Source organism: Podarcis pityusensis (genome assembly GCF_964106645.2).
Source record: "Podarcis pityusensis genome assembly, chromosome: 2".
In the NCBI taxonomy this organism is placed as follows: Eukaryota; Metazoa; Chordata; class Lepidosauria; order Squamata; family Lacertidae; genus Podarcis; species Podarcis pityusensis.
In genome coordinates this window covers 21750766-21770463 of record NC_138029.1, presented here as the reverse complement: position 1 = coordinate 21770463, position 19698 = coordinate 21750766, and the positions used below count along the sequence as shown (strand labels likewise).

The window sequence follows — 19698 nt, the reverse complement described above, 5'->3', positions numbered from 1 at the left end:
TGATGGTTTTGCAGTTCGTGTGCTGCCAAAGCTTTGTGCAGCTGCTTTTTGCTTCCAACGTTTTTCATGAATTGCACGTACAGTATTTTTCTGTTAATGTGTCGCTATGTTCTTTTGTTTATAAATATGGTGCAAGTTACTTAACGATCTGTTTGTAAAAACTAAGAAGTCTAATAAATGATGATGATATTGTGTACTTGTACTTAAAAGTCCAGACATCAAAGGAACAATAAATAAGCTATATACTGTACAAGTTTGAATATTAGCTTATATATTAATGGCTATTGACATCAAAACTTGCATTTCCAGCACTTTCAGTCCATGCGCAATAACCCTGGGTGTTAAGCGAATGCTAATAATACAATGATGCATACCCAGATCCTTTTAAAGCATTTATTTCACAGACATGATGATACTTTAAAAGACATGGAAAATTGACATAATCACATAGTGGAATGGAGAGATAACCTAGTGAAGACTGCTGCACTTTTTCATAGACAACACTCCCCCAGTTAACAGGTATGCTAAGTGTGTTAAGCTGAAAAAACCGTGGAGATGAGCCATGCAGCAGAAGTGATGGAGAACAGGCTTAATATTCCTCTCCTTCCTCCTCCCCTTCTCCTTCAATGGAATCCACACCCACTTCTTCGTAATCCTTCTCTAGGGCAGCCATGTCCTCCCGGGCCTCCGAGAACTCGCCTTCCTCCATCCCTTCCCCAACGTACCAGTGGACAAAGGCACGCTTGGCATACATCAGGTCAAACTTGTGGTCCAGGCGAGCCCAGGCCTCAGCAATGGCTGTGGTGTTGCTCAGCATGCAGACGGCACGCTGCACTTTGGCCAGGTCGCCCCCGGGGACCACCGTGGGGGGCTGGTAGTTGATACCAACCTTGAAACCGGTGGGGCACCAGTCTACAAACTGGATGCTACGTTTGGTCTTGATGGTGGCAATAGCAGCGTTGACGTCTTTGGGAACAACGTCCCCACGGTACAACAGGCAGCAGGCCATGTATTTACCGTGACGAGGGTCACATTTCACCATCTGGTTGGCCGGCTCAAAGCAAGCATTGGTGATCTCTGCTACAGAAAGCTGTTCATGGTAAGCTTTCTCAGCTGAGATGACTGGGGCGTAGGTGGCCAGGGGGAAGTGGATTCGGGGATAGGGCACCAGATTGGTCTGGAATTCTGTGAGGTCTACATTCAGGGCACCGTCAAATCGCAGGGAGGCCGTGATGGAGGACACAATCTGGCTGATAAGGCGGTTGAGGTTGGTGTAAGTGGGGCGCTCAATGTCCAGGTTCCTGCGGCAAATGTCATAGATGGCCTCGTTGTCTACCATGAAGGCGCAGTCGGAGTGCTCCAGGGTGGTGTGGGTGGTCAGGATGGAGTTGTAGGGCTCGACGACAGCTGTGGAGACTTGGGGAGCTGGGTAGATGGAGAACTCCAGCTTGGACTTCTTGCCGTAGTCAACGGACAGGCGCTCCATCAGCAAGGAGGTGAACCCAGAACCGGTGCCCCCACCAAAGCTGTGGAAGACCAGGAAGCCCTGGAGACCTGTGCATTGGTCGGCCTGTTAGAAATAACCACACAATATTTAGTGCTGATTTTTAAAAGATTCTGAACACTCTTATCTCATGCAAGGCTTTGCACACCTTTGCTGAAAAGCCCAATCACAGAATTTAACAGGCAGGATAAACATTCAGCAACTAAATTGACTCCTGGGCCTACTTAACAAATTAACAGCCTCATATACTGATCTCTTCAAGACTGTTTTGGATCCCAATATTAACACCAAACTCCAGCTGTGCTTTTCTAGGCATGTTATGCCACAGCGGAAGCAGCAGTTTTGAAAGGATGCTGGTTTTAAATACAGTGGTACCTCTGGTTACGTATTTAATTTGTTCTGGAGGTCCGTTCTTAACCTGAAACTGTTCTTAACCTGAAGCACCACTTTAGCTAATGGGGCCTCCGACCGCGGCTGCGGTGCGATTTCTGTTCTCATCCTGAAGCAAAGTTCTTAACCCGAGGTACTATTTCTGTGTTAGCGGAGTCTGTAACCTGAAGCGTCTGTAACCCAATGTACCACTGTAAAAGTTACAAGCACAGCCCTCAAGGACTTCTTCACATCAATACCATTTCACTGGCAACCCTCAGACTAAACCATGCATTTATCTGCTCAAAACTCCCTCATGCATTTGCAGTTAAGTCTTGGCTGCTTTTCATGATCAGATTTCCCCAGATGTCTCATGCCGATTGCGGTTCATCTGAGGATTCCAACCCCCCGCCCCCCGTTTTATCCCTTTCATCGCTCACATGGTGATTTGTGTTTAAATACGCTTGCCCTCACCAAAGGGCAGAGGCTAGTGTTTACATAGGCAGAACAACCAGGATGGATCTGGGCGTTTGGGTAGCTAAGATGGGCAAAAGCTTGTTATGGCTCCACACTTCTAAGCCTTCATAAATCCAAGTCATACCAAATACAGTAAATGAACAAAAGTAATGAGATTCACAAAATGCTTAGGGGTATGTGTACCCTGCACCCCCCCCCCCAGGAAAAAGCACTGTGGTTATGTAAATCCAAAACAAATCCCAATCTGTAGCTGAATTTGGGTATGAGAAAAGGCTCACTCCTTGTTCTCTGAAGGGGGGTCCAACACATTGCTTCAATGCCTTTTTTGGCAGCCCTTGGCAACATTGCCCCCCCCAAGCCCTTGCACTACCTTTGCAAAGCCAGGTAAGCAAGGGAAGGAGGTAAAGGTAAAAAGTAAAGGACCCACTGAGCCTCTTGGGCTTGCCGATCAGAAAGGTCGGCGGTTCGAAACCACTGAGCCTCTTGGGCTTGCCGATCAGAAAGGTCAGTGGTTCGAATCTGCACAACGGGGCGAGCTCCTGTTGCTCTGTTCCAGCTTCTTGCTACCTAGTAGTTCAAAAGCACACCAGTGCAAGTAGATAAATAGGTACTGCTGTGATGGGAAGGTAAACGGCATTTCCATACGCTGGCCACATGACCTGGAAAGCCGTCCGTGGACAAACGCCAGCTCCTTCAGCCTGAAAAGCGAGATGAGAACTACATCCCCATAGTCGCCTTTGACTGGACCTAACCATCCAGGGGTCCTTTACCTTTAACCATGCACTGTTCTGGGAGTTCTCCTAACCTCACACGAGTTGATTTCGGTGGTTGCAAGGATTGAGGAGAGCAGGGAACCCCCTTTCCACAAGTGGGAAACCTTGCAGAGGACGTCCACCAATGGGGTTTGTTAGGGGAACCCGACCCTTTAGTGCTGAACCATCCACTCGTCCATGGCCTTTCATCACTGCTTTCAGACCACACAATTCCCTTCCCCTTGCATATCCTCAAATCTGGAGATAATCAGCTTCTAAAACCACACCCAGAAAGGGTTCGTCTCACCATACTGGTTCTCAGGGATGTGGCTGAATCGAACACCTGGGAAAAGCCTGACACTGGAGATGGATGAATGTCAGTACAGAGGGAGCCAGAGTCTGGCTCTGGAGACGAGGGATTGCAACCACAAACAGAGCAAGAGTGGGTTAGTTCGGCGCCCCTTCACCAAGAGTTCCCAGACTCAGATAGAGCAGCCGTCTCAGAGAGCTCGCAAGCAGAGGGAGGGGAGGAGATAGATGACATTGAGGGGGTTGCTATGCAACCAGGAGGTAGGCAGCACTTAGAAGGATTTTCGTTTGATAGCGGGGAGGGGGGAGTTTACCCACCTTCTCCCCAAACCATAAGAGCTGAAAGGGATAAAATGCAACGGAAATACAAGAGAGGAAGGGCTGGACTTTGGCACCCTTCGTGCTGGGAAAGGAGAGGAGATTCAGAGCCATGCTCTGGATGTTAATTGTAAGTAAACATACCATAAAACTGCCGGAGACTCGTTAATTCTTATCGGGGCTTGCTTGCCTGCCTGAGATCATTCCACTGGTGCCTTTAAATGCTTTATCCTACTAAGCTCACCCGGGTCCTCATTAAAACCTGTCTGCAAGTTATTTACCAGCTTCCTGATCCTGTCGAGGACCAAGTCAATGATCTCCTTGCCAATGGTGTAGTGGCCCCTGGCATAATTGTTGGCAGCATCCTCCTTGCCAGTGATGAGCTGCTCGGGGTGGAATAGCTGGCGGTAGGTGCCAGTGCGCACCTCATCTGCGGAGAGAAGCAATTGGAAACATTAAGACCTCTGGCATCCCTCCTGTAGACACAAACATAGCTAGAAAGCTATTAGAAGTGCCTTGTTTGCTCACCAATCACAGTTGGTTCCAAGTCCACAAAGACTGCCCTGGGCACGTGCTTGCCAGCTCCCGTCTCACTGAAGAACGTGTTGAAGGAGTCGTCTCCTCCCCCAATGGTCTTGTCACTGGGCATCTGCCCATCAGGCTGGATGCCATGCTCAAGACAGTAGAGCTCCCAGCAGGCATTGCCAATCTGGACTCCGGCTTGGCCAACGTGGATGGAGATGCACTCGCGCTGCAACAAGGAGAGAGAGGAATAGTTGATGAACAAATTTAGCAGGTTTGTTTTGTTTGTTATTTACATACAACCCTTTGCACAGATTTATATACAACCCTTTGCACAAGCTAAGCAGATCATTGACTGAGTTTCTATACCACCCTTCACCCGAAGATCTCAGAGCGGACACTAGGTAAGATACATTATAAAATAAAAACACATTCAAACACATTCAAAACAATGTTGCTAATAGCAGCAGCGATCAGGTCTCTCCTTTCCACAAATACCTGCCAAAGAAAGATGCGTCTGAACCAACCACCTCAAAGTAGAGGCCAGACACACCTGTGCCGGGAGTTCCCCATACAAGGAGGCCCCACCCTAAATGTCCTTTGCATTGAAAAAGCCCTTGCTGGGTGCAGTTCTTTCATTGTATTAACACAATGTATCAGGATCAGCTGTACAACAGATACAGTTCCCAACTAGTTTTGAGAGTAACTTGTGAGAAATGGAATAAAGTTTTGATGATTCATAGTAGAAGAAATGTTCCAAGCAGTCCTAAATCATGACCCATTTTGCATTTCCCTTCACATACAGTTTATTGAACCACGTTGGGGACTGTATGCGTTGAGTGGGTGTCCTTATTGCTTTCGTATTTTTCTTTGCATTAAAGATTATGTGGTCCCAATGTTAGAAACTGAGACAGGAAAGCGAGGAGCAAAATGGCATCTTAAACCTAGATTGGAAGCCACCCAGAGCGGTTGGGAAAACCCAGCCAGATGGGCGGGGTATAAATAATAAAGTATTATTTATTTATTTATTATTATTATTATGGGTGCAACAACGGAATGTCTGGGCATGCTGTTTTTTATAACAAGAATACAAAGCTGAAAATGCAGCTAAAATCTTGAGTTTATTTTTCATGTGGTCTAGTCCAGGGGTGGCCAACTCCCGAGACACTGTGATCTACTCACAGAGTTAAAGACTGGCAGTGATATACCCCCTTTTTTGGGGTTCAGGTCAAAGTTGCTGAGCTTTTTAGAGAGGATGAAAGCCCCGGCTTTTGGGGGTGCAGGGCAATTTAAATGTTTTTAAATGTTAATTTTTTAAAAAAAAACTTTTTTGGGGAGCCAAACTTGTTGAGCTTTTTGGGGGTAGCCAGTGATCTACCACAGACGTCCAGTGATCTACCAGTGATCTACCAGTAGATCACTATCTACCTGTAGGACGTGCCTGGTCTAGTCCTTCCCCTGCCCATCCCCTCTAATATTCTTAAGAGGGTATCTTCTCCAGTCTTCAGAGAGCAGCTGGAAACAGAAAAAGGTCCTTCTTTCCTTCCACTCTGCAGTTTTAATCTGAAATCTCAGGCGCAGTACTGCGCCCAGAGCTCAGAAGCCGCTCACGCTAACAAAATTCGCTGTCTCAAAACACGCCCAAATCAATGGGAATTTCAAACACCGTGCGGCCCCTCCCTCAGACTTTTGTGAAGGAAACCTTGTGCTTTATTGTTGTTGTTGGAAATTTACCGAGAAAATTCCGGCCGGAAGCTAGGGACCCAGGTAGACTGCCTGTGCAGCTGGAGGCTCCATTATTATTATTATTATTAGAATTTGTGCAATATTCAAAACCACTATATCTATCTATCTATCTATCTATACATACATACGTACATACATACATACATTTGTCTGTCTGTCTATCTATCTATCTATCTATCTATCTAATCAAAATAAAAACCACTGGAGGTTTTATTATTAATTATTATTATTATTATTATTATTATTAGAATTTGTGCAATATTCAAAAGCACTATATCTATCTGTCTATCTATCTAATCAAAATAAAAACCACTGGAGGTTCCATTATTATTATTATTATTATTAAGTGAATTTATACACTGTTCAAAACCACAATATATATATATATATATATATATATATATATATATATATATATATAAAAATCAAAATAAAAACCACATATGAAAATGATATATGAACATGATATCTCAATGGTATGAGCCCGTAAAAGAGGAAAAGAGCTCAAATTTACTGCTTCCGACTGGGGAAACAGAACAGAGCCATTGTGCTTTCGGGAATCCTCTTGTTGCAGCTCCCCTGTGGCGGTGAGTTCCACCGGCTAACAAGCTGCCAGATTCCCTCCTCGGTCTGCCCCGAACCTCCCAGCGCGGAGCTGTGGGGCGGGTGGGAGGGAGAGGGACCCCTCACTTTATATAATGTGCTTTATATAATGGACCCCTCACTTTATATAATGTGCTTTATATAATGGATCAAAAAGAATTTGCACAAATTTACTGGTAACGGGAGCAATGTCGTGCTCCAGTTAAGACTGCTAGCGAGGCACATTTACAGTTCAGCTGGCAAGGCCTAGCTCACCGTATCGAAAACGGCATTTTTAAAAAAACATTAGCTTTCATCTGCAGGCCTAATGAAGTTCCTGCACTAAGACAGACTTAATCACAGAGGGGAATTCTGCTGTCTATAAAAAAACAGCATGAATAAGCTGTTCAGCACAAAGCTGTGACTGTACTCTCTGCAGTCAGCAACCAGCAGGTCACGCCACTTGCCGTCAGCTGACTCGGAAGGCAAAAAGCCGATGGAATCGGCTTCTTCCCCCATGTGTAAAGCAGAGACCGGAAACCACTAGCCCCACCCTTTGAGAGTCAATTTACTCTGCAGCACCTGCTGGCGGCCTGTTGCGAGGATTATTTCAAGCCTAGATCTAGATTCCTGTCAGATGCCTTCTGCAATCCACTTGTGCTCATCAGGCACAGACCACACACCCCAGGGTGTCACTTGCTTTGAAACATGCCTTTCAAATCTTCCTCCCAACAGATGGCACTTGAGAGGCCATCGGGCTCTTGAGCATTTCGGACATTAGTCATTCTAAGCAGGGATGCGGGTGGCGATGTGGGTTAAACCACTGAGCCTCTTGGGCTTGCCGATCAGAAGGTCGGCGATTCGAATCCCCGCGAAGGGGTGCGCTCCCGTTGCTCGGTCCCTGCTCCTGCCAACCTAGCAGTTCAAAAGCACACCAGTGCAAGTAGATAAATAGGTACCACTCCGGCGGGAAGGTAAACGGCGTTTCCGTGCGCTGCTCTGGTTCGCCAGAAGCGGCTTAGTCATGCTGGCCACGTGACCTGGAAGCTGTACGCCGGCTCCCTCGGCCAGTAAAGTGAGATGAGCACTGCAACCCCAGAGTCATTCGCGACTGGACCTAATGGTCAGGGGTCCCTTTACCTTTACATTCCAAGCAGGGCAAATTAGGCAGTAGCAGAGCATGCCCCAGGAACCCCAAGTTTAACCCCCATTATTCAGGACAGCCCCTTGCATTGTGCTAACCCCTGGTTTCGGCGGCCTGCCTTGGCCACGGCTTTCCTCAAGCATCCCAGGGCTCAGTAAGACTCCCTTTCCTTGGAAGTCTTAAAGCAGAGTTTGGACGGCCACTTGCCACGGATGCTTTAGCTGAGATTCCTGTATAGTAGGGGGTTGGGCTAGATGACCCTTGGGGTCCCCTTCCAACTCTAGGACCTGCCATCCTGGATATGTGTTACTGAGGAAAAGCAGAACTCCAGCCACCTTGTTACCTATTTAATTGACCTATATAAGTTTTTTAACATACCATTTTCAGCAGTAATTAAACATATTTTTACATCTTATTCAATTTTTTTGACATCCATCAGTCCTGTCTGAAAATTTTCCAATCTAATCTCTTAGTATACGTTTCTTATTTTCCCTGTTACATTTAAAACTCATAACCAATACAGTGGTACCTCAGGTTAAGTGCTTAATTCGTTCCAAAGGTCCGTTCTTAACCTGAAACTGTTCTTAACCCGAAGCACCACTTTAGCTAATGGGGCCTCCTGCTGCTGCCACAAAATTTCTGTTCTCATCCTGAAGCAAAGTTCTTAATCTGAAGCACTATTTCTGGGTTAGTGGAGTCTGTAACCTGAAGCGTATGTAACCTGAGGTACCACTGTATCTCTATTCTTTATCTACTTTGTAGCACTTTGAAACCTGCGGGACCAGAGATTTACAGAAGATTGGAAGAAGTATATGAACTACAAGCACTTGTAACCAACAAATTACGCTCGTAGGACTACAAGAAGTTTTGTAAGGAGGAATATTTAACTGACCTTTCTATAGGTCTCCTTTCCAACTCACACTGCACCTTATTACTAGGGATTTTGTTATGTCCAGCCCTGAAATCTTGCAAAAATAATAATAAAAAGGGGGGTGTAATATAGCAAATATAGAGCTCTGGATCCTAATATTCTGCAACGTTTCCAAAAGGTGGGGGGGGGGGGAGATTTGCAGAAGCAAGCAGGGGACAGGGTTGCCATATTTCACACAAAAAAGTAAAAACCAGGACACTCCAAAAGTTGTTGAACTTCAAGACCCCAAAATTCTTGGGCTACTTTCAGGAAAACCTGGCGAGCTTTCCCCCTCCCCGATTGAGCAACCTCCCCTTGTGCCGAAACAGAATATGTGATGTGTGCGCTGCTTCGCGGATGGGGGAAGGGAAGCATTTGCAGCTGCTGCATCTTTGCTGTTGCTGCAGCGGAAGCAGACCTCGTGGCGCGGGCTCAGCGCCCCTTCCGCGCGCCAAAGGCAAGCAGCCCCCTCCTCCAGCCTCGCAGCGCGGGAAAATGTTAACGGCAGGCGCGCGGGGTGGGGGAGGAGCCCAGGGGGGGCTCCATGCGCCTTTTCAACCTCTCCTCATCGCAATCAGCGTAGAAGAAATAATAATAATAATCCGAATAACCCACTGAAATTAGCAAAATCCCTCCCACGCATCTCGGATGACAAGGCTTGCAATTCCAAATAATAATAATAATAATAATTGGGAGGCAAGCCTTGGCCCCAGGAGTTTTTCCCCAGTGGCATCAGCAAGAATGTCTATTTCAGTGGATAACGGGGACTATATGTTAAGGGCTTTTAGAATATGGAGGTAATCCATGCAGAGCCTTCAGATCCTATTAAGAAGTTGGCATCTACTTTGCAGTGGGGGGGGGGGGGGAGAGGGAGCCCTTTTGCATTCCCACCTCCAGACAGAGGAAAAGCCCTTCCTGGATTCGCCCCACGGCCCATCTAGTCGGTGCCGACCTGATGCATTCTCTTCTCCCGCAATTGCAATTCAGCAGCAGGGCTGCCTCCGACCTAAATACTACGATCACACACACACACACACACACACACACACACACACACACATCCAATCCTGCCATTAATCCGGAGGCGGTAGTGAACGGGTCGGATCAGAGCCGAGGATTGACCCGGCTTTGCATCGCGTGTCTCCGTCAACTCAGCTGAACCCACCTGACTGGAGGGTGAAATAGAGGGAGGGGGGAACCGTACAGGGCACGGCATAAAATGCAAGAAATAAAGCCCCCCCCCCCCATTAGCACCTCCGTCTTTTGAGATCCCATCCCCCCTTCTCCATCATCGCCCTCCTCCAGGCCCACCACCAGCTCCTGGCCACCCAGTCGAGAACCTTCTCTCCGCCCCACCCTGGCTCTCCAGCGCCGCCCCCCCCAACAAGAAAACCTCACCACCTTCCCTCCCGAGATCAAGGACTGGCCACGATCCTTTTCCAGCCCCCACCGAGCGCCTCGCGTTTTTGTTATTGTTTCAGATGCGCCCTTTCCGAGATCCAAATCGATTTCTCCGCCAGCAGACACATCACATCCTCTCCCGAGCCACTATGGGCGAGCTGCCTGCCTCTTGGGCTCCTCCAGTTTCTCGATGCTTATGTTCCTTAAGGTAAAACCTCCTCCCCAGCCCCCACCCGACCCTCCAAGCGGTGGATCCCGTAATCCTTGCGCGCGCGCTCCAGCCATCATCGCCGGTGGCTTTCCTAGTGGGGAATCCAGTCCGGCCTCCGGATTCTCCCCCCCTCCCGCCCCGATCCCTTCGCCCCACGCTTCCCTGGACATCGGAGGGGCGCCCCACCCTGGGATCTACTCCTTTGCAAAAAAAATAAGCATCCCCTTCTCTCCCCCCCCCCAAAAAAAAACCACTCCGGCTTCCTTCTCCTCCTCCTCCTCCTCCTGCCTCGCCTCACTCACCATGATGTCGACGAGGAAGGGCTTCAGGAAGCAGGAGAAGGAAAGAAGGGACAGAAAGCAGGGATGTTACTTCTCCCGACAAGCTAAGAGTCGATGTAAGTAACCGAATGGGAGATGGAGGGGCCGCCCGGCTGCTTTTATCTCACATCTCCCTCCCAGGGCTGGGCGGGAGAAGCTGGGCTGGCTATGCATTTAGGATAATCCTTCTGCTTGCGCGGTTGCCATTGGGCAGCCGGGCACGTCCGTCTGTGAGCTCACAATCCATGATTGGCTGAAACCAATGTCCCCCTTTTCGCTGGGAAGATGGGTTTTGGGGGAAGAGAGGGAGGCGGCGAGGAGGTGTGTGGGCTGCGTGGATCCACTCTTCCTGTTCTCCGGCTCGAGGGCGAATCCTTCATTTTTTTAGGGGACAGGCCTGAGGCTTCTTTGATAGCACCCAGCTGAATTCCTTGCATCGAAAACTCTTGATGCGACTTCCCGATCACAGGGTATTTTATTTATTTATTTAAAAACAACAACTGTTCATAGAGAGATGTAATAAAACAGTCCTTCTTCCCCCCCCCTTCCTCTAGGGAGATAAGAGAGCTCTGATCCTTCAACAGGGCAATTATCTTTGCATTTGGAGAGGATCAAAGGGTCATTCTGTAAGAGGAAATGCAGGTGGGGGGGACATGAAGCTACTCGAATGGCGCCGCTGTCCCTTTTATTCACATCCTATTGTCCCCATAGGGATACAGTGGCGCTTTTGGATTATAATGTGTTATCTAAGCCGTCTGTCTGGGACACAACAGTTGCAGGCCTCCGGTAGAATCGTGTGCGCAGACACATGCATTCATAAAAGCTGTAAACAGCTCCCTCCCCCCCTTTTGAAATCGAAGCAGAGAAATGGGGCTGCATTTTGCCATTATCTTCAGCAAACCTTCCCCAAACCACAGTTTCCCCAGTAAGTCTCTGTTTTTAACCCAGGGCTTATATTCTTTAGGACAATTCCATCGTTGCATTGTTTAAAATAGCATTGAAATGCACGGTGCAAAATATCGCTTGTGGCGTTAAAACGAAAAAACGGACTTCAGAATGATCTCTATCCTACTGGAATTGGGTGGGTGGGTCTAGAAGACAAATGGGCGACAGCTGCAGGGGCTTCTCAGCATATTTGGTGGTCAAATAACTCGCATGCTTTCTGGCTGAGATACAATATGCGTATCTTCCCCCATCCCCCTTGTGTCTGCTGAGTGATTTATAAGACAGGCCTGGAATTCAAGGAAGGCCAGCGCAGTTGCATTTTGATTTTATTCTGACCTTAGCCCAACCTGTTATAGCATCGTCATAGGTCGAGAAGCCTTCCTTAATGAAAAAAGAATCAGAAAGACTCAGCCCCAGTCTTTGTCCTAGATAGAGATGATCGTTCGGAAAAGCAAAAACAACACGGCCATGTGCAAGGGGATTAAAAGGGCGCTGGAACAACAAGAGGACGGGGAGCCAAATCCAGAGCATGAGTGAGGAATGTCCCGGATGCCATAAATAATAAGACAGAACTGCAGAGCGGGGGGGGGGGGGGGAGCTGACGCTGAGCGGTGGTTGCAGCTTCATCCTGCAGAGGAAAACTGCGGCAGCCACGACGATATTAATATCTCTGGAGTTTGCTGCAGACCGTGAGACACTGGGACCGGCTTTGCTTTCCTGCCCTTGGGCAGAAGCAGCAAAGGCTGCGAAGATGCAAATACGCACGACTGCCAAGCAAAGGCTCCTCTGCTGCCCTGTATAAGGATGGAGAAGGGACTGAATGAAGGGAAGTTTCAAAGATTGGTCTCCCGGCTGTGGGTACTGGAATGTCAATTGTATGAAGCTGGATTTACATTTTTGTAAAATCGGGGAGGGCGGGGAAAGAAGGTTGGGCGGGAAACAAGGCGAACCTCCTTGCAACGCCATGTTTTGCCTTGCATGCACTCGTTTTGCCGGCTCCACGGTCTGTGTGTGCAGGCAGAATGGAAGAGACCTGTCTTCCCACCCAGCACCCACGTGGCATTTCTGCCCCTGTTCACTGCACTCCCCTGCGCAATGCAGATCCGACGCCTTTCTGCTCTGTGAAACATCCCCACCTCTGTCTGGCCAAATGCAAGGTGGTTCTTTTGAAATGAGATTCACAGGTAATACAAAACGCAAGTGAGTGAGAAGATTAAAGATTTTATTCTTTTTTTTAAAAAATGCTTTTTATTGATTTTCCAAAACAAAAATAAATAAAGCATATGCTCTTACATTCAACATTTTGGTGCCTACTTATTTACCATGCGCGTTATCGCGCCCAGACTTCCTTCCTTCCCTACATCGGCTTTCACAATTAACATCCTCTCTTACAGATTCTTATTTACTCTCTATCCACGTCACAAGATTTATATTAATAAGGATTTTATTCTAAGCAGCAAGCACTATACACACACCAAGCAAGCACTTTGATCTGCCACTTGGAAATCCTCAAGAAGCGGCGAAGTGACTCCCCCAGGTAGCCTCAGTGTGCACGGTCCCGTGACCGTCAGTCCATGCACGAGCCTGTCCTAAAAACTCTGCCCAAAACCATCCGATTTATAGATAACTAGCCTGTGTGGCTTGCCCGACTGGCTATGTGCAGATTATTCATTAGCCACCACCTCCCAATGCTTCACTTTCTTAAAACAGTGTCCAACATCAAAGAAGATACCTAGCACCAGAGGCGGAGCTAGCTGCTACAGCACCCGAAGCAGCCTACGGGGGCAGGGCTAGTCACCTCAGGGGTGTGCCGGCGGGGACACGTGTCCCAGGGGTGTGTGCCAGCAGTGGGGAGTGTCCTAGAGGGGTGCGCCAGCAGCGGCGTGCATCCCAGGGTGATGTCACCCCCCCTCAGGGATGACACAAGGGACGGACCACCCCCACCTTTCTCCGCTACTGCCTAGCACTATCACTTCCTCCCTATTTCTTAAGACATTAAAGGCTGTTCTCATGCCATCAAAGATCTTAACAAGAGATAAGAAGAGGAAGGAACAAAGGCAGGAAGGGCAACCGTGTTAGAGCATAAACTCCTCGATATGCAATTTATCTTCTGGATGCATTACCCATACAGTCATACCTCGTTACGTCCGCTTCATGTTACGTTCTTTCAGGTTACGTCCCGTGGCAACCCGGAAGTACCAGAAAGGGTTACTTCCGGGTTTCGCCACTCGTGCATGTGCGCAAAATGACGTTACGCTCATGCACAGAAGCGGCGAATCGCAAGCTGTGCATGCGCAGACGCGCCACTGTGGGTTGCACTCTTTTCATGTTGCGAACGGGCCTCCGGAACGGATCCTGTTCGCAACCAGAGGTACCACTGTACAACCTACTACTGCAACCTCACCTTATTAAGTACAATTGCGGTCTTTAATGAGGGTGTCCCTTTTAATCTCATTTTCTCTATCCCTGCCCTCTGCTTGCTTGCCTGGGACAATTCTCACATACTAAACATTTTATAGCTTCCCCCAGTCTCCCTTAGCTGGGGTCCAGGGATCCCAACTTGAATAAAATGTTGAGGAGGCCCAGGTAAGCCCCACCCCACATGATCACATGATGCAGCACACACACATCATTTGAACCGCATTGCTCATTAACGGGGGGGGGGCTCAATTTATTGGGGGAGGCAAAGGGACCTCAGCCCCTAGAAGTTGGCTCCTACGGTGGAGTGGGGAGGGCATGTTATGTATAATTGTTTAATTGCACCGGAAATGGAGAATGCCTGCATGTGTATTGCCGACAGGGTTTAACATTGGAAAATTCCATTGCAGCATACTGAAGCTCTCTAAGCTTCTAATTGAGCTGATAATTAGCTGTTGGTGTTCTCTGCTAGCTTTCACATGGATGTTTAACTTTAGATCATGTGAAAGGTATTCAATTACAAATCTCCATCTTGAAGGGTGTTGCCTCTGGGCCATTTGTTCCCAGGCACAGTGAAAGAAAGATGTGATAAATGAGTCTCTCCAGGAGCTGCATAGCTTTAGGCTGAATGCAGGCTAATGCAAGCTATGGAAGAGACAGACCTTTGAATTTTTACTCTACTTGTAATTATGTTATATGAACCACCTATATGCATATGCTTTATACAACTTTCTGGATGTATCATTGATTGTTTTGTACCTGTTTTGAAGACATTCTGGTTAGAAAGGCTTTGAATAATATTTATGGGTCTGGACAATTTTTATTTCCAAAGGAGATGGTTTTTATGCATCCAATTGCTTCATGCTGTGCAATATTAATATCTACAGTAGGAGAGGAATTCTGTCCTCCAACCCAACTGGATTTTGCATTCGGCTATTCCTTTGTGCTGAACCTCCATTAAAAATGTCAGTAGTGGGAATTGGTGCAAACTACAGGCACAAAGAAGGCAGGAGATGATTCTCATTTTTTCTACTTCCTGCCTGCAGCCTGCACACTTCTCACAAATTCTGCATGTTTTGGGTGCTTACTGTGCATGCTAGCACTGCCTTTAGGTAGGAAAGAAATCTTCCTAAAGAGAAGGAAGAAACTAGGATTACTCATCCTGACCTGTGATGCCAAATCTGTAATGAAGGCAAAGAACTGGAGTGCTTTGGATTTGAAGACGGTTCCTTTCTCCTCTCCAGATGTTCCCAGTCTAATGAAATGCCAAAGAAATATTAGCATCATCACATGTTGTTGGTAACACTATCACCTCAAACGTAAGTTTCTCTGGTTCTTGAGAGGGACTAGGAAGATTCAGTTAAGGCTGTATGACTCACTGTTAGAGTCTGGAGTTTGTGTCCATTTCAGAATCTAGTAGCAAGACATGCTGCAGGAAAATGGTACCTTTGCTTTGTTTATTTGCCCTTTGTGATAGTTCCTTGGTAACTGGAAAATACAAGGGCATAAGTAGAACCCTTCCAGATCAGACTAAAATCTTATCTAGATCCTTACCAAGATTTGCTTACCAGGACTTGCTGACAGCATTACTCCCTCCACTATTCGTTCATGCTTGCAAATATTATCGGCTTCTGTTATAGACATTCCCTTTAAAACAAATACCGTATTGGCCTGAATATAAGTCTCGCTTTCCTCCAAATTCTGATCATGAAAAGTTAAAGTGTGACTTATATTTGTGACCTTATGGTATACAGCCAGGAGCACGCGGCAAACAGCACCATGACCGTGGCAAGAGGAATGGAGCGGCTTATATTCAAGTATTCCCCCCCTCCAATTTTAAAGGGGAGGCTTATATTCGGGTGCGGCTTATATTCAGGCCAATATGGTAAATAAAAATGTTAAAGACACCCAAAACACCCCAACACTCGAACCTTTTTGTTTTAAACTGAGTGGGCTTTATCTGCACAAGAGTTTGCAAATTTCATCCAGTCCTATCAAAAGGTAAAGGAGTTGCAGCCAGTTTTAAATTTCCCCATAACAGTGAACGGCAAGACAAGAAAATTCAGGTTCTTCCCCCCAAATGAGGTTCTGATTTAGTTCTGTGGTGAAGCAAGCAGCCTCCACAATGGTCCAAGCCTAATTTGGTTGCTTTCCACATCACTGAATCAGGGTCCAAATAAAATAGTGTGTATGGTAAACTGATTTGCACCAAAGAGGACAGACTTGGGCACTTGAGAGGCCAAGTCTATGCTGCTTTGGATATATACATGCATATAAACAAAGAAAGAATGTGGTCCTGTAAAATAAGCATATACTGTATATATAACGTAACAATAGTCCCTTTATTAAACACTTGTAGTCCTCTGCTCCTGAATGGATGCTACAGCATGGCTTGTTAGATACATAAAAGCCTTTCTCGCCAACTTGCTGAGCTTCTTCCCTGTTCGCTGTCTCCACCGATTCAACACCGCAGTCCCAGCAGCCATGTTTCCATATACAGTGGTACCTTGGGTTACATACGCTTCAGGTTACAGACTCCGCTAACCCAGAAATAGTACCTCAGGTTAAGAACTTTGCTTCAGGATGAGAACAGAAATCGTGCTCCGGCGGCGCAGCAGCAGCAGGAGGCCCCATTAGCTAAAGTGGTGCTTCAGGTTAAGAACAGTTTCAGGTTAAGTATGGACCTCCGGAACGAATGAAGTACGTAACCAGAGGTACCACTGCATTGCTAAACACAAGTCTTCTGAGAATTGGATGGCATCCCCCAATATACTCATTTATATTGTCTTTTCTCTCGAATGCTCAAAGCACTTCATATATATCATTGCAACATCACTGTAAGGGCAGGCCAGTATTATTATATTTATTTACATCGTGCCCATCTGTTCACAAAGAATTAGCAATCCTCCCTCCCAAAGAAAAAATAGTGTGATTCGATACTAGTTTGGGGGCAATATTTGTATTTACCCATGCAAAAGTCATATGGTCATCTCCAGTGAGTGACTTTGCTTCATCAACCAATGTTAATAGCAATAACGAGCATGGTCACATCATTGTTTAAAAACGTTCCACATAAGCTCAAGGATTTTTAGCACAACCCCATTATCCCAGTCTGCTTGGGACATGTGGGGTTGGGAAGGGCCGTAGCTTCGGGGCAGAACACATGCCTTACATGCTAAAGGTCCCAGGTTCAAATCCCACCATCTGCAGGTAAGGTAAAGGTAAAGGGACCCCTGACCATTAGGTCTAGTCGTGGCTGACTCTGGGGTTGCGGCGCTCATCTCGCTTTACTGGCCGAGGGAGCCGGCGTACAGCTTCTGGGTCATGTGGCCAGCATGACTAAGCCGCTTCTGGCAAACCAGAGCAGCGCACGGAAACGCCGTTTACCTCCCCGACGGAGCGGTACCTATTTATCTACTTGCACTTTGACGTGCTTTCGAACTGCTAGGTTGGCAGGAGCAGGGACTGAGCAACGGGAGCTCACCCCATCGCGGGGATTCGAACCGCCGACGTTCTGATTGGCAAGTCCCAGGCTCTGTGGTTTAACCCACAGCGCCACCCACGTCCTTTTTTATATATATAAAAAAATACTCTCTTGCAATTATTGTTTTTGAAAAAGAAATAAAAGGCAGCCCTGTTTAGGGAAGTTTTTAATGTTTGATGTTTTATCGTGTTTTTAAATATTCTGTTGGGAGCTGCCCAGAATGGTTGGGGAAACCCAGCCAGATGGGCGATGGGTGGGTTATTAATATTATTATTATTATACTGAAAACAGTTTTCCTCTTTTTGACATCTCTTTTTATTTGAGGCGTGTTGACTTGGTATAGATCTTTGGGCTGGACATTTTCACAGCACATGTGAGTTTATTCTCTCATGGCATGCTCATTCTTCTCAGCTTTCCCCATCTCCAATTTCACTCCACTTCTTACTTCCTTTTCATTATTTATTTAAAACATTTGTTCCCTTCTGTGTCAGAGGAGCAGAAATGGTAGGGTTTGTTTGTTTGCTTGTTTTAAAATGCAAAATACATTACAATCCCATACATGTCCATTCAGAAGGAAGGCCCACTGAATTCAATGGGAATTACACACCATGGTGAGCGTTTTCCAGAATTGTAGCTAGGTAAATAACCTTTAAAAGTAAAAGGCCAGCAGATAGGAATTGTCTGTGTTTGCATCTGTGACTACATGGGAGATAAACTGCAAGTGCTTTGCGGTAGCCTTCTGAGGTTGAGTACCCTGAATGTTAGTAGGATGAAAGGCATCCTAGACACATTTTAATAAAATAAATTAAGCTAAGCTTTGGCTGTAAGAAAAACTTTGGATCGTTCCCTCACTAGCAGTGCTCAAATTAGGGGCTGCTGGTGGAATATGGGGGTTCTTCTGATCCCCCGACTTTACATACTGCTGTAGTATATCCAAGTTGCAGAAGCTGCTATTCAGGGGTAGCGAACATAGTAAGGTAAAGGGTAAAGGGACCCCTGACCATTAGGTCCAGTCGTGGCCGACTCTGGGGTTGCGGCGCTCATCTCGCTTTATTGGCCAAGGGAGCCAACGTACAGCTTCTGGGTCATATGGCCAGCATGACTAAGCCGCTTCTGGTGAACCAGAGCAGCACATGGAAACGCAATTTACCTTCCCGCCGGAGCGGTACTTATTTATCTACTTGCACTTTGACGTGCTTTCCAACTGCTAGGTTGGCAGGAGCAGGGACCGAGCAACGGGAGCTCACCCCATTGCAGGGATTCGAACTGCCGACCTTCTGATCGGCAAGTCCTAGGCTCTATGGTTTAACCCACAGTGTCACCCGCGTCCCAGCGAACATAGTACTTGCCAGCTATTGTTTGACTCCCATCAGTCCCAGCCAGAATAACCAATGATCAAGGCTTACAGCAGGGCTTCGCAAACTTGGGTATCCAGCTGTTGTTGGACTGCAACTCCCATTCTATCTCTAGCTAGCAGGGCCCGTGGTCAGGGATGATGGGATGTGTAGTCCAAAAACAGCTGGAGACCCTGGTTTATGGGAATCGTAATTGGTAATATATGCAGTGAGCACCATATTGGAGACCCTCGATACAAGTGTGGCAGAAACAGGCAGGGGGTGAGGCAGTGAAGAAGCAAAGCTAGAAAGCTGTGTTGTTTGAAGTGACAAGGACTAAGGCAAGTTTGCTTTTCCTGTGTACAATTCTGGTGGTTTCAAACCGCGGGTCTCTCCCTCTCTGCTCCCGGGCTCATCATTCATTGGACAAGGCAGCCTTTAAGCCAGCGTAATTGTAGAGTAAACCCAGGGCTAGTATATTGCAAATACAGTGGTACCTCGGTTTTCAAAAGTCTCAGAAGTCGAACGTTTTGGTTTTTAGAACGCCGAAAACCCAGAAGTAACTGCTTCGGTTTTTGAACACTTTTCGGAAGTCGAACGTGCCACGTGGCTTCCGTATTGAGTTTTCCACAAGTAAAAGCTTTGGTTTTTGAACATTTCAGAATTCGAATGGTCTTCCAGAACGGATTACATTTGAAAACCGAGGTACCACTGGATAGGAATGTGCCCCCAATCAATGCCCAATATAATATATTTTTCAAAAAATAAATATTGCATGTGTTAAGAATAAAGACAAAGACACAAATCTTCTAGGACAGGGAATGCCTTTTATTCACAAACCCACAACATTCAATGATTAGGGCTTGTAATAAAAACCTTCATGTTTTAGGGCACAGATCAGTTATTGTAGGGCAAACAAAGGTTTCTGAACACGGCTACATAAATTAACTGA

The 19698-nt window shown here is 46.8% G+C and overlaps 2 protein-coding genes and 2 long non-coding RNA genes across 7 annotated transcripts in view; 2 read left to right on the top strand and 2 right to left on the bottom strand.

Moving 5' to 3' along the window:
• LOC308471195 overlaps positions 1-19698 on the top strand; it is a 180764-nt gene that overhangs the window by 142116 nt on the left and 18950 nt on the right. The window lies entirely within an intron of this gene.
• LOC308470987 (tubulin alpha-1B chain) overlaps positions 380-19698 on the bottom strand; it is a 24628-nt gene continuing 5309 nt past the window's right edge. Inside the window, exons 1-4 of one of the 2 annotated variants that reach the window (XM_080994799.1) lie at positions 10548-10701; positions 4258-4480; positions 4011-4159; positions 380-1570 (exon numbers count right to left, since the gene is read on the bottom strand). In XM_080994799.1, coding sequence (XP_080850925.1) covers positions 590-1570; positions 4011-4159; positions 4258-4480; positions 10548-10550 — 1356 coding nt within the window. In that variant the 5' untranslated portion in view covers positions 10551-10701 and the 3' untranslated portion in view covers positions 380-589. Of the gene's footprint in view, positions 1571-4010; positions 4160-4257; positions 4481-10547; positions 10702-19698 lie in introns of those variants that run through there. The other variant, XM_080994800.1, reaches the window with a different exon arrangement.
• LOC308471249 lies at positions 10778-12802 on the top strand. Of its 2 annotated transcripts, none has more exons than XR_013982839.1 (2): positions 10778-11035; positions 11944-12802. It is a non-coding gene; the product is annotated as an uncharacterized lncRNA (long non-coding RNA). The 2 variants fall into 2 exon arrangements; XR_013982840.1 differs by having other exon boundaries at positions 11940-12802.
• Positions 19554-19698, bottom strand: part of LOC308470986 (tubulin alpha-1A chain) — an 85091-nt gene continuing 84946 nt past the window's right edge. For both annotated transcript variants that reach the window (XM_080994798.1, XM_080994797.1), the window contains exon 4: positions 19554-19698. This exon is cut by the window's right edge and continues 1054 nt beyond it. The gene's annotated coding sequence lies outside the window, so the exon portion shown is untranslated.